The sequence below is a fragment of the Mus musculus genome, chromosome 14 (genome assembly GCF_000001635.26).
Source record: "Mus musculus strain C57BL/6J chromosome 14, GRCm38.p6 C57BL/6J".
In the NCBI taxonomy this organism is placed as follows: domain Eukaryota; kingdom Metazoa; phylum Chordata; class Mammalia; order Rodentia; family Muridae; genus Mus; species Mus musculus.
In genome coordinates, this window is record NC_000080.6 from 54,175,098 (window position 1) to 54,191,471 (window position 16,374).

The 16,374-nt window shown below is 44.5% G+C and overlaps 1 pseudogene, 13 gene segments (V, D, J or C) and 1 further gene; all 15 read left to right on the top strand.

The window, feature by feature from the left end:
* Window positions 1-16,374, top strand: part of Tcra (T cell receptor alpha chain) — a 1,796,232-nt gene that overhangs the window by 1,747,131 nt on the left and 32,727 nt on the right.
* Traj42 (T cell receptor alpha joining 42) lies at window positions 676-739 on the top strand. The segment is given in 1 exon segment: window positions 676-739. A coding segment is annotated over 1 exon segment (64 nt).
* Window positions 1,174-1,228, top strand: Traj41 (T cell receptor alpha joining 41). The segment is given in 1 exon segment: window positions 1,174-1,228. A coding segment is annotated over 1 exon segment (55 nt).
* Traj40 (T cell receptor alpha joining 40) lies at window positions 2,824-2,884 on the top strand. The segment is given in 1 exon segment: window positions 2,824-2,884. A coding segment is annotated over 1 exon segment (61 nt).
* Window positions 4,865-4,927, top strand: Traj39 (T cell receptor alpha joining 39). The segment is given in 1 exon segment: window positions 4,865-4,927. A coding segment is annotated over 1 exon segment (63 nt).
* On the top strand, window positions 5,477-5,538 carry Traj38 (T cell receptor alpha joining 38). The segment is given in 1 exon segment: window positions 5,477-5,538. A coding segment is annotated over 1 exon segment (62 nt).
* Traj37 (T cell receptor alpha joining 37) lies at window positions 6,421-6,480 on the top strand. The segment is given in 1 exon segment: window positions 6,421-6,480. A coding segment is annotated over 1 exon segment (60 nt).
* Window positions 7,305-7,367, top strand: Traj36 (T cell receptor alpha joining 36; annotated as a pseudogene). The gene is given in 1 exon segment: window positions 7,305-7,367. A coding segment is annotated over 1 exon segment (63 nt).
* Traj35 (T cell receptor alpha joining 35) lies at window positions 8,677-8,741 on the top strand. The segment is given in 1 exon segment: window positions 8,677-8,741. A coding segment is annotated over 1 exon segment (65 nt).
* On the top strand, window positions 9,602-9,659 carry Traj34 (T cell receptor alpha joining 34). The segment is given in 1 exon segment: window positions 9,602-9,659. A coding segment is annotated over 1 exon segment (58 nt).
* On the top strand, window positions 10,261-10,317 carry Traj33 (T cell receptor alpha joining 33). The segment is given in 1 exon segment: window positions 10,261-10,317. A coding segment is annotated over 1 exon segment (57 nt).
* On the top strand, window positions 11,004-11,069 carry Traj32 (T cell receptor alpha joining 32). The segment is given in 1 exon segment: window positions 11,004-11,069. A coding segment is annotated over 1 exon segment (66 nt).
* On the top strand, window positions 12,798-12,854 carry Traj31 (T cell receptor alpha joining 31). The segment is given in 1 exon segment: window positions 12,798-12,854. A coding segment is annotated over 1 exon segment (57 nt).
* Window positions 14,769-14,827, top strand: Traj30 (T cell receptor alpha joining 30). The segment is given in 1 exon segment: window positions 14,769-14,827. A coding segment is annotated over 1 exon segment (59 nt).
* Traj29 (T cell receptor alpha joining 29) lies at window positions 15,849-15,908 on the top strand. The segment is given in 1 exon segment: window positions 15,849-15,908. A coding segment is annotated over 1 exon segment (60 nt).

Genomic DNA, 16,374 nt, shown 5'->3' on the forward strand with positions numbered 1-16,374 from the left:
CAGTACATAGACACACATACACACTCACTCACACACACACATACTCACACACTGGCACAATCACACACACACTCACACACTATCACAATCACACACACACACACACTCACACACTAGCACAATTACACACACACTAACACAACCACACACACATTCTCTCTCTCTCTCTCTCTCTCTCTCTCTCTCTCTCTCTCTCTCTCTCTCTCTCTCCCTCGGCAATGCAACTGCATCTGGTTTCCTTCACGCAATGGTTGCTGTGTTTGCCTTACTTGAGACATGCAGTCATATCAGTTGGTTAGTTGGTTGGGTTTTTGCTACTGTTAATTCTCTGTGAAAACCTTGCCTGTGAAGGAAGCATGGTGCTACCAGCCCTAAAGTTGCCACTATAGTAATCACATATACACTTGACCTTTCTATTATTTCATAAGTCTTAAGCTAGCGCAGCTCATCAGAATTCAATGTTGGGGCAACAAAACTAGTGGTTTCTGATCAAGCTCAGAGTAGCTTCACAGCCAGCTGTTAGTTTTGAGAGGATGCTCTAAGCCTTCCCAGACTCTGGGGACTAAGGCTGCAAGGAGGAAGGCTTCCACTAGAGGGGAAGATGATGTCGCTTTTCTTGGTCTGCCTCTCGGTCCTTCCTGCCTGCTGGTTATTGTAAGGCCCCAAATGACTGTGAATTCTGGAGGAAGCAATGCAAAGCTAACCTTCGGGAAAGGCACTAAACTCTCTGTTAAATCAAGTAAGTGTTAAAGATTCCAAAGGCTCGACCAGACTAGGTAACTGATATATAGCATACAGGGTATTATTATACAGGGAGGTATTCCCCCATCTCACTTCACCCACAAACCTTACAAAACTGCCTTTCAACTCCATGTGAGGGTCTCAGTCCAGGCTAGCCCTTCCCTGTGCTAGGTGTAAGCAGACTCTGGACTCTATAACTTTAGTGAGCCCTGCTTCTCAGGACAGTACTTCCTCGGGAGTAAGGGTCCACCACACTGTGGGGGCCCCGTGACTGTTTGAGCAATGTTCTTGTGGAAGAGGATCCTACATGAGCCATGATCTGTGAGTGGGTGGCTGGATTTTAGATATTAGCTTCTAGAGTTTCTAGAAGTGACCATGGGAGGAGACATGACTGTTGTGATGAGGAGGTTGTTTCAAGAAGGACGCACTGTGGGTCTCAAACACTAGCTCCATGTTGGCAGAAGCACCTCATTATTGGTCACACCCGGTAAGTTCTTGTGCCTAACTAATTCTCCTTTCTGGAAAGAAATCCACTGGGGCCTGTTGAGACACAGCTAAATTTAATTGCTTCGTTTAGCATGCAGTTGTTAACTATGTCAGATGTGTGAGCAAGATATGAATACATGTCTCCCCGGGGGCTGGATTTGGTTATCAGGTCTATGGGCAGTTTGATGAATTGTACTAATGCTGCAATCAGTGTTTCTCTCGAAGGTCCACAAAGCACGTTGTGGCTTTGGGGGAAAGGCAGAGATAAGAAGAAAAGCTTTTCGATAGAGACAGAAACAAAGGAACGGAAAGAAAGGTTGCCGAGGCAGCAGTGCGTAGCCAAGGAAGCGTGTCCTCGGCAGATAAGTGAGAAGGATCCAATCGGGTTTGTGCCGTGACATCTAGGCAGAACTGAAAAGTAAGGCGAGTGGGCTGAGGATGGGGCGGGGGAGCACAGAGGACAGCCAGACTCCCAGGCGTCCTCATTCTGTTCAAGTGGCCAAACCATGGAACCTTCTCTAGACAGAGGACAGCCCCAGCTTTGTCACATTGATGAGCTAGTCCTTGAGCACTGCTCTTCATCCCAGGGGAACATGGCTGCTCAGTTGACGCTGTGAGAGAGACTGAGGATTCCGGTAGCTTAGACAGCTTCCCACCTCTCCAGGATTACCTGTGATGAAGCAATAGACCTATGTAACTTGTGAGTTGTGAGTTATCAGGGCAAGGGTTACAGAGATAGGTGCATGGAAGCAATATGGAAGATTTGCAGGCTACCCGCCCTTCTGGGGTTTGGTTGGGTTTCTGTTCATCGGTTTGCTTTTTTTCTGTTAGAATTACAGAAGTCCCTTCTCCTTCCATGCAGACATACAGAAGTGACTGCCACTTCATGGTTTTGTAGTATTTCATCAATTATCCTCAGTGTGTGAAACTAGAACATAATAGGAACCTGCATTGATGACAGAAGCTGTACATTTCAGTGAGTGGCCAGTCAAAGCACCCAGAATAAAGAGGTCTACACTTTCTCCTGCACTATCACTGACTGTTTCCTCTTGTGAAACGACCCTCAAGAGACACAGCCTCTTCTCCCGGTAGCAACCATGATGGTTTTATCCTTGAAAAAAAAGATTTCATGATTGTTAATAATCAGACATTTTCAGAAAAAGACATCATTCGAGAAGAGACTCTAGCTAACTGCCAATACTGTTTGGACTTTAAAATGAAGTATATCTATAAAATGATGTCAACAGTTTATTTCGTGGCTCATAAACTGACTCTCAGAGAGAATCCTAAGAAGAATATTTTTCAGAGTTCAAGCAAGCGCTTAAGTGTTTGAGTCTTAGGACATTGACTAAATCATCCTCTTGATGAACACATGGGACAGTAGCATGAAATTGAGGGAGTTTTGCAAACTCAAACTCGACATAAAAATAAAGGCTTTCTATATAGATGGAGATATGACACCAACTAAATTCCTTTTGAAAAGACATGACATTAAGTCCTCTCAATGAAAAAAGTACTATCATGTTCTAGCTCTCAATATTAACTTTTAGCAATGGCAGCCTTACCTTGGTTTATGTAGAGACACAGAACACTGTGGTTAATACAGGAAACTACAAATACGTCTTTGGAGCAGGTACCAGACTGAAGGTTATAGCACGTAAGTAGTACAAGCAAGAAAGACTTGATTTTTAAATTCCTCATGTTCATACATGAGGGACAGGTTAAGCAGAAAGAATATTGATCAAGATGGCAGAGGCTAAAATTATTGCTCTCTGAAGAGGCAAGTCTGGGTCCCTCGATTCTGAACAGAAAGGGTTAAAAAAAACAAACCTCTGGGGAACACTAGGATAGATTTTACATTTTTCAGTAGAAGAATGCTAATGAAGCAGAGCTTAATGGTGCAGATTTATAATCCTAGCCCTAGGAAGGCTCATACAGGAAGGTCACAGGTTCAAGGCCATCTGGGACTATACCACAAAGACTTTGTAAAGTATAACAAACAGAGAGAAATGCCTGAGACTTCAAGAGACTCTTCCAGCAATAGGCATCCTGTGTTCTTTATCCTCTTCTTTCACAACTATACTCTCAACCCACATGCTTCCATTTGCCTTTCCTATCTCTTTCTACAGCTCTCTTCTCTGACCAGCTTAGTGTTTTGTCTGGGCACTCATAATTTTATCTCAGGATTTGATCACATTCATTCTCTCTCTCTTTCTCTCTCTCAAACCTGGGCATTTCCTGAGCTTAATTTGATTTCTCTGTATTTCCCTATTAAATGTTCTCTCTGCCCCAGGCAAAGTATCCCTCCACTCCCACCCCAAACACTTACATGCACCCACACCTGTGCCCTGTGTCCATACCCCAGACTTCCTGGCCTCTTGCCCAGTCAGACATGTACAGCTTCATAGACACTTGAGTTTCCTATCACGTAGCCTGGAATTTCAGCACAGTTGTTCATCAGACCTAATTTCACAAGCAGACATGAAAAATTGTAAACTTTGTTTAAATATTAAGGCTAACATAAGGGATCCAGCAGACAGATGAAAGAAGAGGAGAAGAGCTGGCTTCTGTAGCGGGGGTGGGGGTGGGGCTTCATGGGAAAATGGACCCTGGCTAAGTTCAAGTTGGAAATTTATGAGTTGCTGTATTACATGTATGCTTCTTACATGTGCATAAACATGCAAGGGAGGTGGGGACTGGGAGGGGGGGCAGGGAGATGTCACTTCTGTTTGTAAGTTGTTAAGCACCCAATGTTCAAAGTGGCCCGTGATGAGGAAGGTAGAGGAAGCTGTACTGACACACATAGTGGGACTCTGGAGCGCTTGACTAAGATTCTCCTTCTGACTATGTTAAAATTGAAAGAGTAGTGACTCCTCCTCTCTCTGGGCAGGAGCAGAGCCCTTAGAAAGACTGGAAGAAACTACCCTCTTGATCATAAGGGAATGTTTAATACTAATCATTGAGTTGTGTGCTGGGAGAAGTCCCCCCCTAGAACAAGAATCATAAAGAGTGGAAAGTCTTTTTTTCTGATAACCATCTAAGTAGAGGACCAAAAATATCTGGGAAGGGGGCAAACTGCAAGGTGGAGAAGTGTGTGTGACTCCTCTGGGTGCTGAAGAAGTGAGTCACCCTCTTAGATGTTCGAGGAGCTGGGCTGCAGATTGTGGCCTGAAGCACCTGGCCCTACCCTTAGAACGTAGATCAGTACTCTGACCTTTCCTGCCAAGGAGACAATGACTTATTCTTTCAACCTCTTTGAGGACACCCTCCCTGATGAGTTTTGCTTAGGTGCCATGGACATAAAGTGTTTGCAATTTGTCCAAATGAAGTATATTATTTTGAGAACCCTGGAGAATTATTATCTAAAATGCTGAAGATGTGCTGGGATTTTGACAGTCAGTCTTCTGGCCCTGTGCATGAAAATGCCTCCTTTGGAATAGTTAGAGAGAATAGCCTTCATTTGTCCAATGTGGAAACAGACCTGAAATCCAAGCTGGTACTCAGATTCTGTGCCAGCTTATTACTGTGACAATTACTTAATATTCTCTACGTTCACAGCATCGCTCCTTCCAGAAGATCTGTAGGGAAAACTTAGCTCAGTTTCTAGGAGGTTTTTGCTGAGCTGGAGATCACTGTGTGAATAATAATGCAGGTGCCAAGCTCACATTCGGAGGGGGAACAAGGTTAACGGTCAGACCCGGTGAGTATCTCTACTGAATCAATAACGAGCGCTCTAATTTCAAAAAAGAACCACAGCATTAGGCTCAGTTCTCTGCTTTCCCTACTCAGTTTTCGTTTTCTCTCAATCTAAACATGGTGAGGTGTAAACGTGGCATGCGTGTGTGTGAAGATGGACACGTGTGTGATTGTGGGAACATGCACACTGCAGAAATGAGAATCCTCGTCCTTTTTATCTCTGCCCTTCGGGACCTAACGACTGTTCGACCCTGGGAAGGGTGAGCACTGGAGTCAGAGGATCCTGAAGCATCAGTGATATCTGGGCAGCACCTCTCCCTGCTGTACTGGTGAGAGGGCAGCTAGGCCTGGAGGTGGCGAGATTGTGGTTAATCTCAGCTGAGCCTTTCCACCCTGTCCATCCCCTGAACTAACCATAATGATAAACCGTCTTCCCACTGCCTCCTTGGCCACGGTCCCAGCTGAAGGAGCAGGCCATTGGGATTTGGGGATTGAAAGGGATTTCCTGGCCCTCATTGGCTGCTCCATTTCTGTAAAGCTCTCTATAACTGTGTAATGTTGGTGACAACAGTAAGCTGATTTGGGGCTTGGGGACAAGTCTGGTAGTAAATCCAAGTAAGTCTTCATGTTAACTGTCTGTACAGTTTGAAAATCCCCCCCAAAACGCCTCCTTTCCCGTTCACAATGTTTAAAATGTCCATTTATAGCTAATACTTCTCTCCTACCTACTGAAGCTGGCTTCTTGCTGATTGCTTGATCAAAATGACTAGATCAAGGAATCAAGAAGGCTGTGGTAGGAAGGTAGTTGGAGTATGAGCCTCTCCCCCCCCCCCTTTTTTTTAAACTGGGAAACTTGGCTCCTACACTCCAGAAGCGCTGCCAGGAAGCACTGACTCTTGGGAAAGTTAGACTCCACAGCCTGCACCGAAACCTCTTTCTTTCCCACCACACTGCTCTCTGAATGGGCTGTTGGTAAACACTGCTTCTCAGCAGTCAAGTGCTTCTGGGAACTAATTCCCAGGACTTGGGGTCATCTCCAAGCCAGTGTCCATGCAAGGGAAGACTTCCCCATCCAAGGATCTCTACCAACCTTACAGTTCTCTGCGGCTTACAACCTTCTTGTGACTTGCTAGAAGAAACATCGAAATTGATTTCACTCTAGCTCTGGTCTGTCCTGAGGAGCCATTTCCTCCAGGAATGTTCAGGAGCGTCTTACTGCCCACTTCTCCTTTCACTGTGCACAACTAGGTTATCATTCTCTTTATGCCTCATTTTCTCCAACTGTAAAGGGGGCAGGGGAGTAATGATGGTAACCAGCTTACTGAGATGGCCTGAGGTTGACAGCTAAGAGCTTCCAGGTGGTTTTACAGGGCTAAAACATACAGTAAGTACCTTGTTTATCTTTCCACTGTGGCTAGACTAGACTGCTAGAGAAAGGAAAGGAAAAACTAAAAATAAGCCCTCTTGACAGTTTTTGTAAAGTGCAGCATTGGGGTGTAACAGGCAATACCGGAAAACTCATCTTTGGACTGGGGACAACTTTACAAGTGCAACCAGGTGGGTCTGAAGGTTCCCACGTGAACCAGCTGTCGCTTATGCTCATTTTAAACTAGTCTTCTTCATCTTTTCTAACTAGAGACTCTTGGTTTCAGGCTTTCCTTTCTTTTTAAGAAGCAGAGTCTGTAGAGTAAGTAACAAGACCTCCTCTGCCTGTTGAGTTTCATATCGTGACCAAGGCAGGCAGGATTTGCAGTAAGTTGGGTCTGAGACTTCTAGCTAAGGTGGAGTGGATGTAAGTTTGACTAGTTTACAGAAAAGAAAGGTTTGTTTTGCTTTTTTTTTAACCATAATAGTATTCTAAAGTAAAAGCCACCACTGTAGCTTCCAAAGTTCTTCAAGCATGGTCTGTCCTACAAGGAGAAACGTGGGGAAATTGGCTGACTTTTCATGGAAAGACCGGGATGCTGTTTGTGGTTGGATTGTTGTTGTTGTTGTTGTCGTCGTTGTCATTGTCATTAAAAGAAACATAATACAACACATTTTAACTAAGTGGTTTTGAATAATTAGGGATCCAAATGTGTATAACATGTTCCTGGCAAGGCTCTAGAGCAGTGGTTCTCAACCTTCCTAATGTTGTAGCCCCCTCCCCCCCTAAAACCATAAAATTATTTTGTTGCTACTTCATAGCTGTAACTTTGCTACTGTTATGAATCGGAATGTAAATATCTTATATGCAGCTTATCTGATATGCAACCCCTGTAAAAGGGTCATTGAACCCCCAAAGACGCTCAGCCCTACAGGATGAGAGTCGCTGCTGTAGAGGGCGATGGAGCACAGTTAGCAACGTCAGAGGTGCTATTGAACTGGGCAGAAACACTATGCCAACATTTGAGGAAAAAAAAAACTCGTCTCTGGGACTAGAACAAGACTAACCATTATTCCTCGTAAGTCCTTTACCACTTGAGAAAAAGCCCTTCATCTGTAATGGGCTCTCACGACTAATGAGCTTCTAAATGAGATTCCATGTGCTCACCTGATAAGACTCCCTTGGGAGAAGGTCACTCTTACCTTTGCAGGTCTAATAGGTATTCTAAGACTAAGTGGGAAATGTCAATTGCACTGCAAAAATAAGGAGAGCAGGTATAAATTCCCAGCCACTTCTAATGTTAAGTTTATAAAATAGGAACCAAATCAGGATGCTTTCATCCGTTTGTGTCCATACACCACCCAGGGCCAGTTAATTTGATTAATGCCAGTAGCTGATCCAAATATTTAGGCACCTCTCTGAGCAAACTTCTTTGGGCTCACTTTGCTTGAATTGACTGTCACGGTACCTACATAATTGCCAAATCTGTTTTACTTTGTGCTGTATAGACTCAGCCTAATAAAAACAAATGCGGCTCTGCTTTCCCCGATCCTTCTCTCCTCGCAGATCTTCTCTTCCTCCTTCCAAATAGCATCTCTTCACACAAAGAGAAGATGTGCAGAGGGTCACGTGACTTATCGCTGCTGCTAGTTTGCATTTATATGACTCTCTTCCGTGGAAGAGATTAAAGCACTTTATACGACTTATTAGCTAAACAGATTGACAGCCTAATTAGGAAGAGAGAAACAGATTCTGAGCGTCTTTTTTGTGGCTGCAGTTCCAAGCCACTCATCTAGAACACTTGGTCAGACACCTAAGGAACACAGGAGCAAGGCGGGAGGTGGTCAGCCTCTGTGGTCTAGGTTTCTCAGCTGCACTGAGAACTTTACCCAGGAGGAAGAATCTAAATAGGTGAGAACAACTGACAGCCAGGAATTCACATGTACACAAAGCAGAGTTAGGCTTCAGCACTTAGTGGGTCTACTGTCTGGTTCCCACACTCTCCTACCCCTGCTCCCTTCATCTCTAACACCTATATAATCCTCTTTTCTTTCTCCTTTGAATTTCTATCTGCCATGCCTAGTCACAACCCAAGCACATACCACTGCCTGAGCAATCCTCGGATGGATGGCTCGGGGACTGGGAGAGTCCTCTTTAGTGGTCCTTCAGCAGAACCCCTAAAGAAGTGCAGGTTGTATCCTAGTTCCTAGGTGGCTACTAGAAGACTGGGGAGAGGCCAGGATGAAGAGAAGCCTCAGGAGTCAGGAACAGCATCTCTCTGGTGATACATACGTCTGAATCTCCTCTCGGGCCTAAAATGTTTTAGCTTCCACCTTGAGCCCATGTGTGGCTCTGAGGAAGTTTTTGTTGTAGAGTCAGCCACTGTGGCAGACAGGCTTTGCAAGTGCGCTGACATTTGGATCTGGCACAAAAGTCATTCCATGTCTACCATGTAAGTGTGTCTTCTCCTGTTCCCTGGGTTTAGAGCAATACTGTTCTTTGCATCCCCAGATATTCTCTAGGAGGATACAATGTCTGGCTCTACAGACACTGCCAGTTTAACCATTAAAAGGGTCATATTCATTTTTTTAAAAATAACATAGACGGATTCCTTTTAATGTTGCCAACTGTGGAGGGGACTAGACTGCCCAGGGACCTAATTTATGCTCATCACTGCTCTGAGGACAGCTGTGTCTTCTCTCTCATCGTTAGACCTCAGAATCCGGTGGCCTTTTTCCAAGCCTAGCTTTTCCAGTAGATGAAGTGGTTTTGTCTACCAACTTCATTGTGAAAGATACACATGACAGACAACTTCTCCCTTATTTTTCCCTAAATAAGTTTTTTTTGTGTTAGTAGCTTTGACAACACATTTCTGCCAATGAATTCCTAGTAATTCAGATTAATAGTAGTGTGACTTGAACAGTCGCATCTTACCCCATTATTCAAAACTCATTAACCCATCACAGCGCTGCAGCCCACTGTGCCAGCAGTAACCCTGATCTCCACGCTTCCTCTAATAAAGCCAAGAGGATGGCGTGTTATCAGATGTATTTCACAGGCAGAAAAGTTGATGAGCCCTCAGAACTGGGCTCAGGACTTGAGCTGAGTTACTTTCACACAGGGGGGTCATCTCAGGCTGTTGGTTTGTTCATTGAAAACATGATAAGCACAAGCCATGGACATTTTCAGGAGATGCAATTTAGCATTTGGAGCTTTACAGTACTGCAAATTTCTGCTCCTGGTAGCCATTTGGTACCAGAAACAGAAAGAGCAGAGGGGCCAGGGGTTTTTGTAGAACATGATATCACTGTGTCTTCCAATACCAACAAAGTCGTCTTTGGAACAGGGACCAGATTACAAGTATTACCAAGTAAGTTCTGAGACAGTGAAGCAATTTGAAAAGGTGTTTTCTATAAATTCCCAGCTTTGGCTGGGATGTCCAGGCCGCCCTTCCTAGCACTGCATTCATTCTGCAGCTACCCTCCATGCCTCTAGCTGTTGTGTCCATGGGAGAGCAGGGTGTCATTTATCCCAGGTTCAACCTTCTGTAAACAATCAGTTTCATCTGTATGAGAGCACAGTTCCTCGGAAAATGAGACACTAGAGAGTCAGCTGCCTTAGAGAGTCAGCTGCCCAGAGAATGATCTATTTCTCCTTTCCATTTTTATGTGGAATATCAAGGAAGATAAAGTGAACTCCACTTCTCTAATTTGAAGACAGTTCTTGCCTTCCTTATATGCAGAAAGACTGAGGCTGACTTTGGATGGTTAGTCAGTTGATTTTGTCATCTGTCTGGAATCCATAATGGGCAAGGGAATCAGATGTAATTAAATGAACAAATAATCTTCAATCGTCAATATTCCTACATTGTTTTATGTGCTTTGCTCTGGAGTTGTTTTTATCAGGGCTTTATCTCTAATAGGCTCCCCAGAAGGACAGTGAATGTTTTTGTTAAGGTTTTTGTGTCTGTGTGGATAGCAACTATCAGTTGATCTGGGGCTCTGGGACCAAGCTAATTATAAAGCCAGGTAAGTCTTCGATATATGACAGTAAGAAAGAAGGCACTGGCTGAATAATGCATGAAGTGTAGCATGCAAATTGTATTTTGAAGAACAATCCGGCCTGCTGGAGACAATGCACTCAGCCCGATGGGGTCTTCGCTCCCAGAGAAAGGCGATGTCAGCCACCAACTCTCTTGTTTAATATAGCTGCTTCCAGAATGAATAATGCTTGACTGGCCTTCTAAAATAGCAGAGCCAAGTGGTGTGGGGATGTCTAATTCCCTCTGGTATGTTTAGAATTCTTTCCCAAAGATAAGCCAGCCCATCCCACTAAAAAAAAAATAAATAAAATAAATGAGAGAGAGAGAGAGAGAGAGAGAGAGAGAGAGAGAGAGAGAGAGAGAGAGGGAGAGAGGGGGGGAAAGGTAGATTAAAAAGTCGTGTGGCTGAACCTTTCCCAGTGTTTAAGAGCAGATGCCTACAAAGCTTTGGTCTCTTGTTGATTACTTGGGCTGTGGGGCTATATCCTAAACCCCATAAAGACACCAATTAAAAGTCTGTTTTACTGGAATATGAAGGTTAAAGGGTTCCTGGTTTTCGACTTCTGCCACAGTGGTACTAAGATATTCTTCATGTGAAAGGACACAATGCTGTCCTCGCCCCATCTCCCACAGCCCTTCCTCAGAGTTATTGTAAGGCTCTGCAGGGCTGTGTGAATTATGGGAGCAGTGGCAACAAGCTCATCTTTGGAATTGGGACTCTGCTTTCTGTCAAGCCAAGTATGTGAGTAATAGGGTCTGTGTGCTAGATCTTGCCCGTGGCAAATGGGAGGTAGCAGCCAAGTTTTGCTGAGGAGAGCTAAGGCTGACTTTGTTCCCTTGCTGTGTCCTCCTTTGTCTGTCACAATATTCCAAGACACTGGACTCTCAAAAATCCTTTGCTCTCCTGAATGGCAACTTCAGTCAGGGAAGAGGAAGTTGGGCTAATTTTAAGATACACCCTAGGAAAAGCAGAGAATCTATTGTGGGAAGCTTGTGTCCTCTGCATGCTGCAGGGTGCCTGCTCCTGAGTTCTGCTCTCTAGTTCTAGCCACTTATCAGCTGTGATCAACCTGTGCAGAGCAGCCTCTCTGTGCAGCTGTTTATACATTTCTGTATCAGCTTCCTTAAGCTAGATCTCTTCTTCTTCTTCTTCTTCTTCTTCTTCTTCTTCTTCTTCTTCTTCTTCTTCTTCTTCTTCTTCTTCTTCTTCTTCTTCTTCTTCTCCTCCTCCTCCTCCTCCTCCTCCTCCTCCTCCTCCTCTTCCTCCTCCTCCTCCTTTTCCTCCTCTTCTTCCTCCTCCTCCTCCTCCTCTTCCTCCTCTTCTTCCTCCTCCTCCTTCTCTTCCTCCTCCCAAGAGAGACTCCAGAGTCATTAATGAGATTACTGGGAGGGGAGGGGAAACAAAGGTTAACTCCATGTTTGCACTGTGATGCAGCTAATGCTGCCTGCCTTTGCTCCCTTTCCACGCTACCTGAAAGAAGTCCTTTCCCTTTATTCTGGACCCCTGTAGCTCTCTGACTAGAAAGGGGACAATAAAATCCATCCTGGACTCATCACCAGACCTGATCAATCAATGTCACAGATACCTGGGGATGGGATGAAGTCACCCTCTCTTTAAATGCTCTCTGTTAAGCCCTACTTCTAACCAAGAAAGCCAGGGCCCTGCTGTCCCAACCTGGTCTGCTCACCCTTCTCCCTTTAATAAGATGACTTCGTGCGTATTAAAATCCAGCCAAAGTGCAAGTTTGAGATAATCGAGTTCTTGGCACCCTTGTTTTTGCTTATCCAAATTTTCATAACGGAAGATGCTCAGTTCTTTCAGGCCTGAGTCTTCCTAAGGTTGTGAGAAACTGTGGATCTTTACACCCGACCCTTTCTGGCTGAAACCACACAGCAGCCCATGGTGGAACTTCTTCAGAAAATGTCTAGGCAATTGCTTAAGCATGATGGCACACTGAAAAGGCTCCACACTAAGTAAGTAATTAGAGACAGGCACACAAAGGCTGGGTCAAGTTTGGAGGTGAGTTCAGCTGGCTTCCCCGTGGATACAGGAATGTAACATTTCTATTTGTCCGTTTCTACAATCTGTATCATCTGCTTATCCAGGCATTTGCCTTCTCGGGCCTTCATATCTCGCTTTTTCTTCTAAAATGTTCCTCATATCTGAGGCTGAGCCCACACAAGGGACAAAATTGTTAGCAAATTATTTGATTCAGCTTGGGAAGATTTTAGCTCAGAGATGCTGGGGGGGGGGTCGTAGAAGCTTGTAAGTCTGCTCTTTATAAAGGAGAAATGGTTAGCTTTGAATGGTGGAAGCACTCTTTTTCTTCCTGTGATAAAAGGCCAATTTCCAGAAACATGGAAGTTAAACAAAAGAGTATAACAAGTCTAACTGTCTGCTCTCTGAGATGCTTTGTATTTGACTGGGTCTTGCAAAGGGTTTCAGTAAAGGCAAGAGATGATGTGGGAATAGCAATAACAGAATCTTCTTTGGTGATGGGACGCAGCTGGTGGTGAAGCCCAGTGAGTATCCATGCCCTGCTTATATTTGGCCAAACAAGTAAATCCTGGGACTATAGCAGAGATGCAATTTAATATGAAAACAATTGTTTTTTTAAAAAAATGAGTCTTCATTTTAACACATGAAACATTCATGATGGCTAAGAATACAGCAATAGTCATAAATAGATGGGAAAAGAGACCATCCCAAATCGCCTTTAATATAGTAGCTTCGCTCTCTTTTTCCAGACAGACACTGAAGCCATGAGTTATTTATAGCCTTGGTATCTCTTAAACTATATTCTGCAATGATTTGTGTGTTTATTATGAATTTGCCCGCAGAACTTGTCTTGCGTTAAGAATGAGAATGTATCTCATTTCCGATGCTAATAATATTTATAATACACCATCTCGTCTTGTGCCTAGCACATATTTGCTCTTCAGTAGTCTAACAGGAAATCCATGCACTGTCCTTTTTTTGGTGAACACCTACATCTGGTCTCCTTGTCCATGTCAAATTCCACTAAAAACACAGCCTCACAGTTCAAATACAGTGGAGAATACGGGGCTGGGGGGGGGGGGGCGGGAAGGAGCAATCCAGAGGGGAACTGACAGTTCAAGGTGGCTTTGTAAATACCTGAAAGGAAATTCATCATGAAAAAGGTCGCAGGCATGACAGGATTCTTGTTCAATAATCAATGCTTCCTTGTAGGATAAAAACGTATAAGCATACTTCATTGGAGAGGTGACAAAGAATGGCATTCAGAAGCCTGGCTCTCCTAAGGGCTACTCCTAGGGTGTCAGTTCTCTCTGTGTTGCTATTTTAGGAGCCAAAACCCTCACACATGTCGGACTACATATATATGTATATGTATATGTATATGTATATGTATATGTATATGTATATGTATATGTATATGTATATGTATATGTATATGTATATGTATATGTATATGTATATGTATATGTATATACACATATATGCATGCAAGTGATATCAAACTGATTGGCCCGGTTTATTAGAGCCTATAACAGGTGCTGATCGTGACTTGGAATGAGCATCCAAGGAGTTTTAAACTAGGCAAGTTTGTCTTCCGGTGCTTTGTTGAGGGAAACACTGAGAGACAGGGAAGTGGGCTGCTGGCTCCCTAAATTTGTTTCAGAGCTGATAGTTTAACTATCTCATGTTGATCTCGTCCAATGGCTGTAGTAAATTGCATTTGTGATGGGTGGGCAGGAGGAAAAGAGACACTGGAACTTGTTCTTTGAATGTCCAAACAGGATCTTTTCAGGGTTGGTGAGCATTTCTTGGTAGTAAGAGAATGTACCCATGGGCTACATACACATATTTCCCCAAAGCCAGGGATCCCTATGGGCCAAAATGAGTGGCCTCCTCTGTCCCCAGCTAGTGACGGCTATAAAGGATGCAACAGATATTTTGCTTGGCTCAGGGACAGTGTCCTCAGAGTTGGGTGATATGGTTTGTTCCCAAGCTTGTATCTTAGTGCTGAGTGTGAGGTGAGGGCTCTGCAGTGCAGCTCCTCTCAAGTGGCCCTCCAGCTGTGAGACCCAAGCTGCCCCTTCCTGTCCGAGTCCTTGTTTAGGCTCCGGAAAGAGGGTGTCTAGCTTGGTAGCAGCCTGCCAGCTATCTTTTGCCTGCAATAACAGCATTGTGTTGGACATCCCACAGGAGTTTGTTGGGTTGCTGCTTTTGTGATTCACTCTCAGTGTCAAATGAGGTCAATAAGCAGCATAAAATTCAGGCAAAATAACAAGGAGGGACAGAGGTGAGTGGCCAAATTGATGAGGCCTGTTTATTAGAGCAGAAGGGCCATGTGGGATCTGTTAAGTCCCATGAAGGTGAACTATCCAATGAAGAATACATAGCTTTCCCAAAAACTGCCACTAGACGTTTTGGGTATGGTCCCAATCACAGTGTGACACAAATGCTTACAAAGTCATCTTTGGAAAAGGGACACATCTTCATGTTCTCCCTAGTAAGTGATGTTCCATTTTCTGATGTTCTGAAATTCTCTCCCACTGAGTTGAAGGTGTAGTGAGTGTAGGGTGGGAAAGCTTCATATGCTGGGACACGGGGGGCAGCACTCCTGTACAGGATACTCCACAGCTCAGCCAGACACCACATCCCCTACTACAGGAGAAACTGCTCCCACTCTTCCACCTGACACCAAGATCTTTCTCATTGTTTACCTAATATGAAGAGCAAAGGGGAAAATCAAGAAACTTTGTCCAGAATCCATTTTGAAGTCTCCCCGCCCCAGTCCACCCTACCCTCACTAGTCCCCAGCTGACTGTAAATTCAATGTGATTTTTGGCTCCTACTAAAAATAATGAGGTTTTCTTTGTTTAATGACTCCCACAGTCTCTCTCCCATCCTTTATAAAAGGTCTGTTGTTCTGTGTTTGGCCTTTGCTGGCATCCTGGTTCTGTCCCCATGCTCCCTTATGCCCCTGTTCCAGGGATGGGCAGGAGACAACTCCTTTAAGAGCCACTTTGATGTCACAGACAACAGGGATAAAGTGCTGGCCAAGTGTAACACAGCACACGGAGTCTTTTCACGCCATACCACTTCCCAGTTGTTTTCTTCTGTTCAGAAGCACGGCCACTCCTATTTGATGTCTGCGATATATTCAGACACAGCAAAGTGCTCATTTAAGGCCGGGACCAGGGATTTCCTTTGGGATCTTTTTCTCAGGCTAACAATGGGCTGGGCATTCTCAGGGAGCTCAGAAATGCCTTCCTGGATCCCAGCTCTGCCTATGGAAATTCTATGGTCAGGGTAGACAGGCAAAGCCAGACATGTTTTTATTATACCGTCTTTTACAAGGATTAGAGATAAGGACTCTGAGGGAAAACAAAAGCTTTGGTTAAATGGGGAGGTTGTTGGATGGTTCCATCAGGAAAAGAAATGATTAACAGGAAGAAAGACCCAAGAAAAACACTGGGCAGGCACTGGGGTGGGGCGGGGTGGGGATGAGTAGGAAGATGGTCACTGTGGGAATTCAGGAAGCAGGGAGCTTGTCTTAGGAAGGGAAGCAAGGCTTTCTATGATTGAAAGTGCCTAGCCAACTCTCTAACCTTAATCAACAAGGGCATCTTCCCTTCCCCAGTGATTTCCCAGTGCATGTAGGAATGCCTTTGCCCCCAACAATGGTCTGTTAGGAGGTGGGGAGGGGTATAGATCAGGAGTATGTTTAGCATTCGTGAGGCCCTCTGTTCAAACATGAGACTCCCGAGTCTGTTAGAGGAGCTAAGTCACTAGGGCCACGCAGGGAAATGCAGCAATCAAACTCCAGCCAGCAGGTCTGGAGAAGCACAGAACAGGACCCTGTTTGGCGCTGTGTCTCACACCCCTAGCTTCTCCTGACCACACAGCCCACCCAAGTTCCTTCTCCTGACCCCAGGAGTCCAAAGTCTTGGACAGAGAACCTGAGATTCCTTAACCTGGTCAAGTACAGAAGGGATGGTCTGGGGCTCAGGGGTGGTTTTTAAAAACACTGTGGATTTCCATTTAATTTCTTAT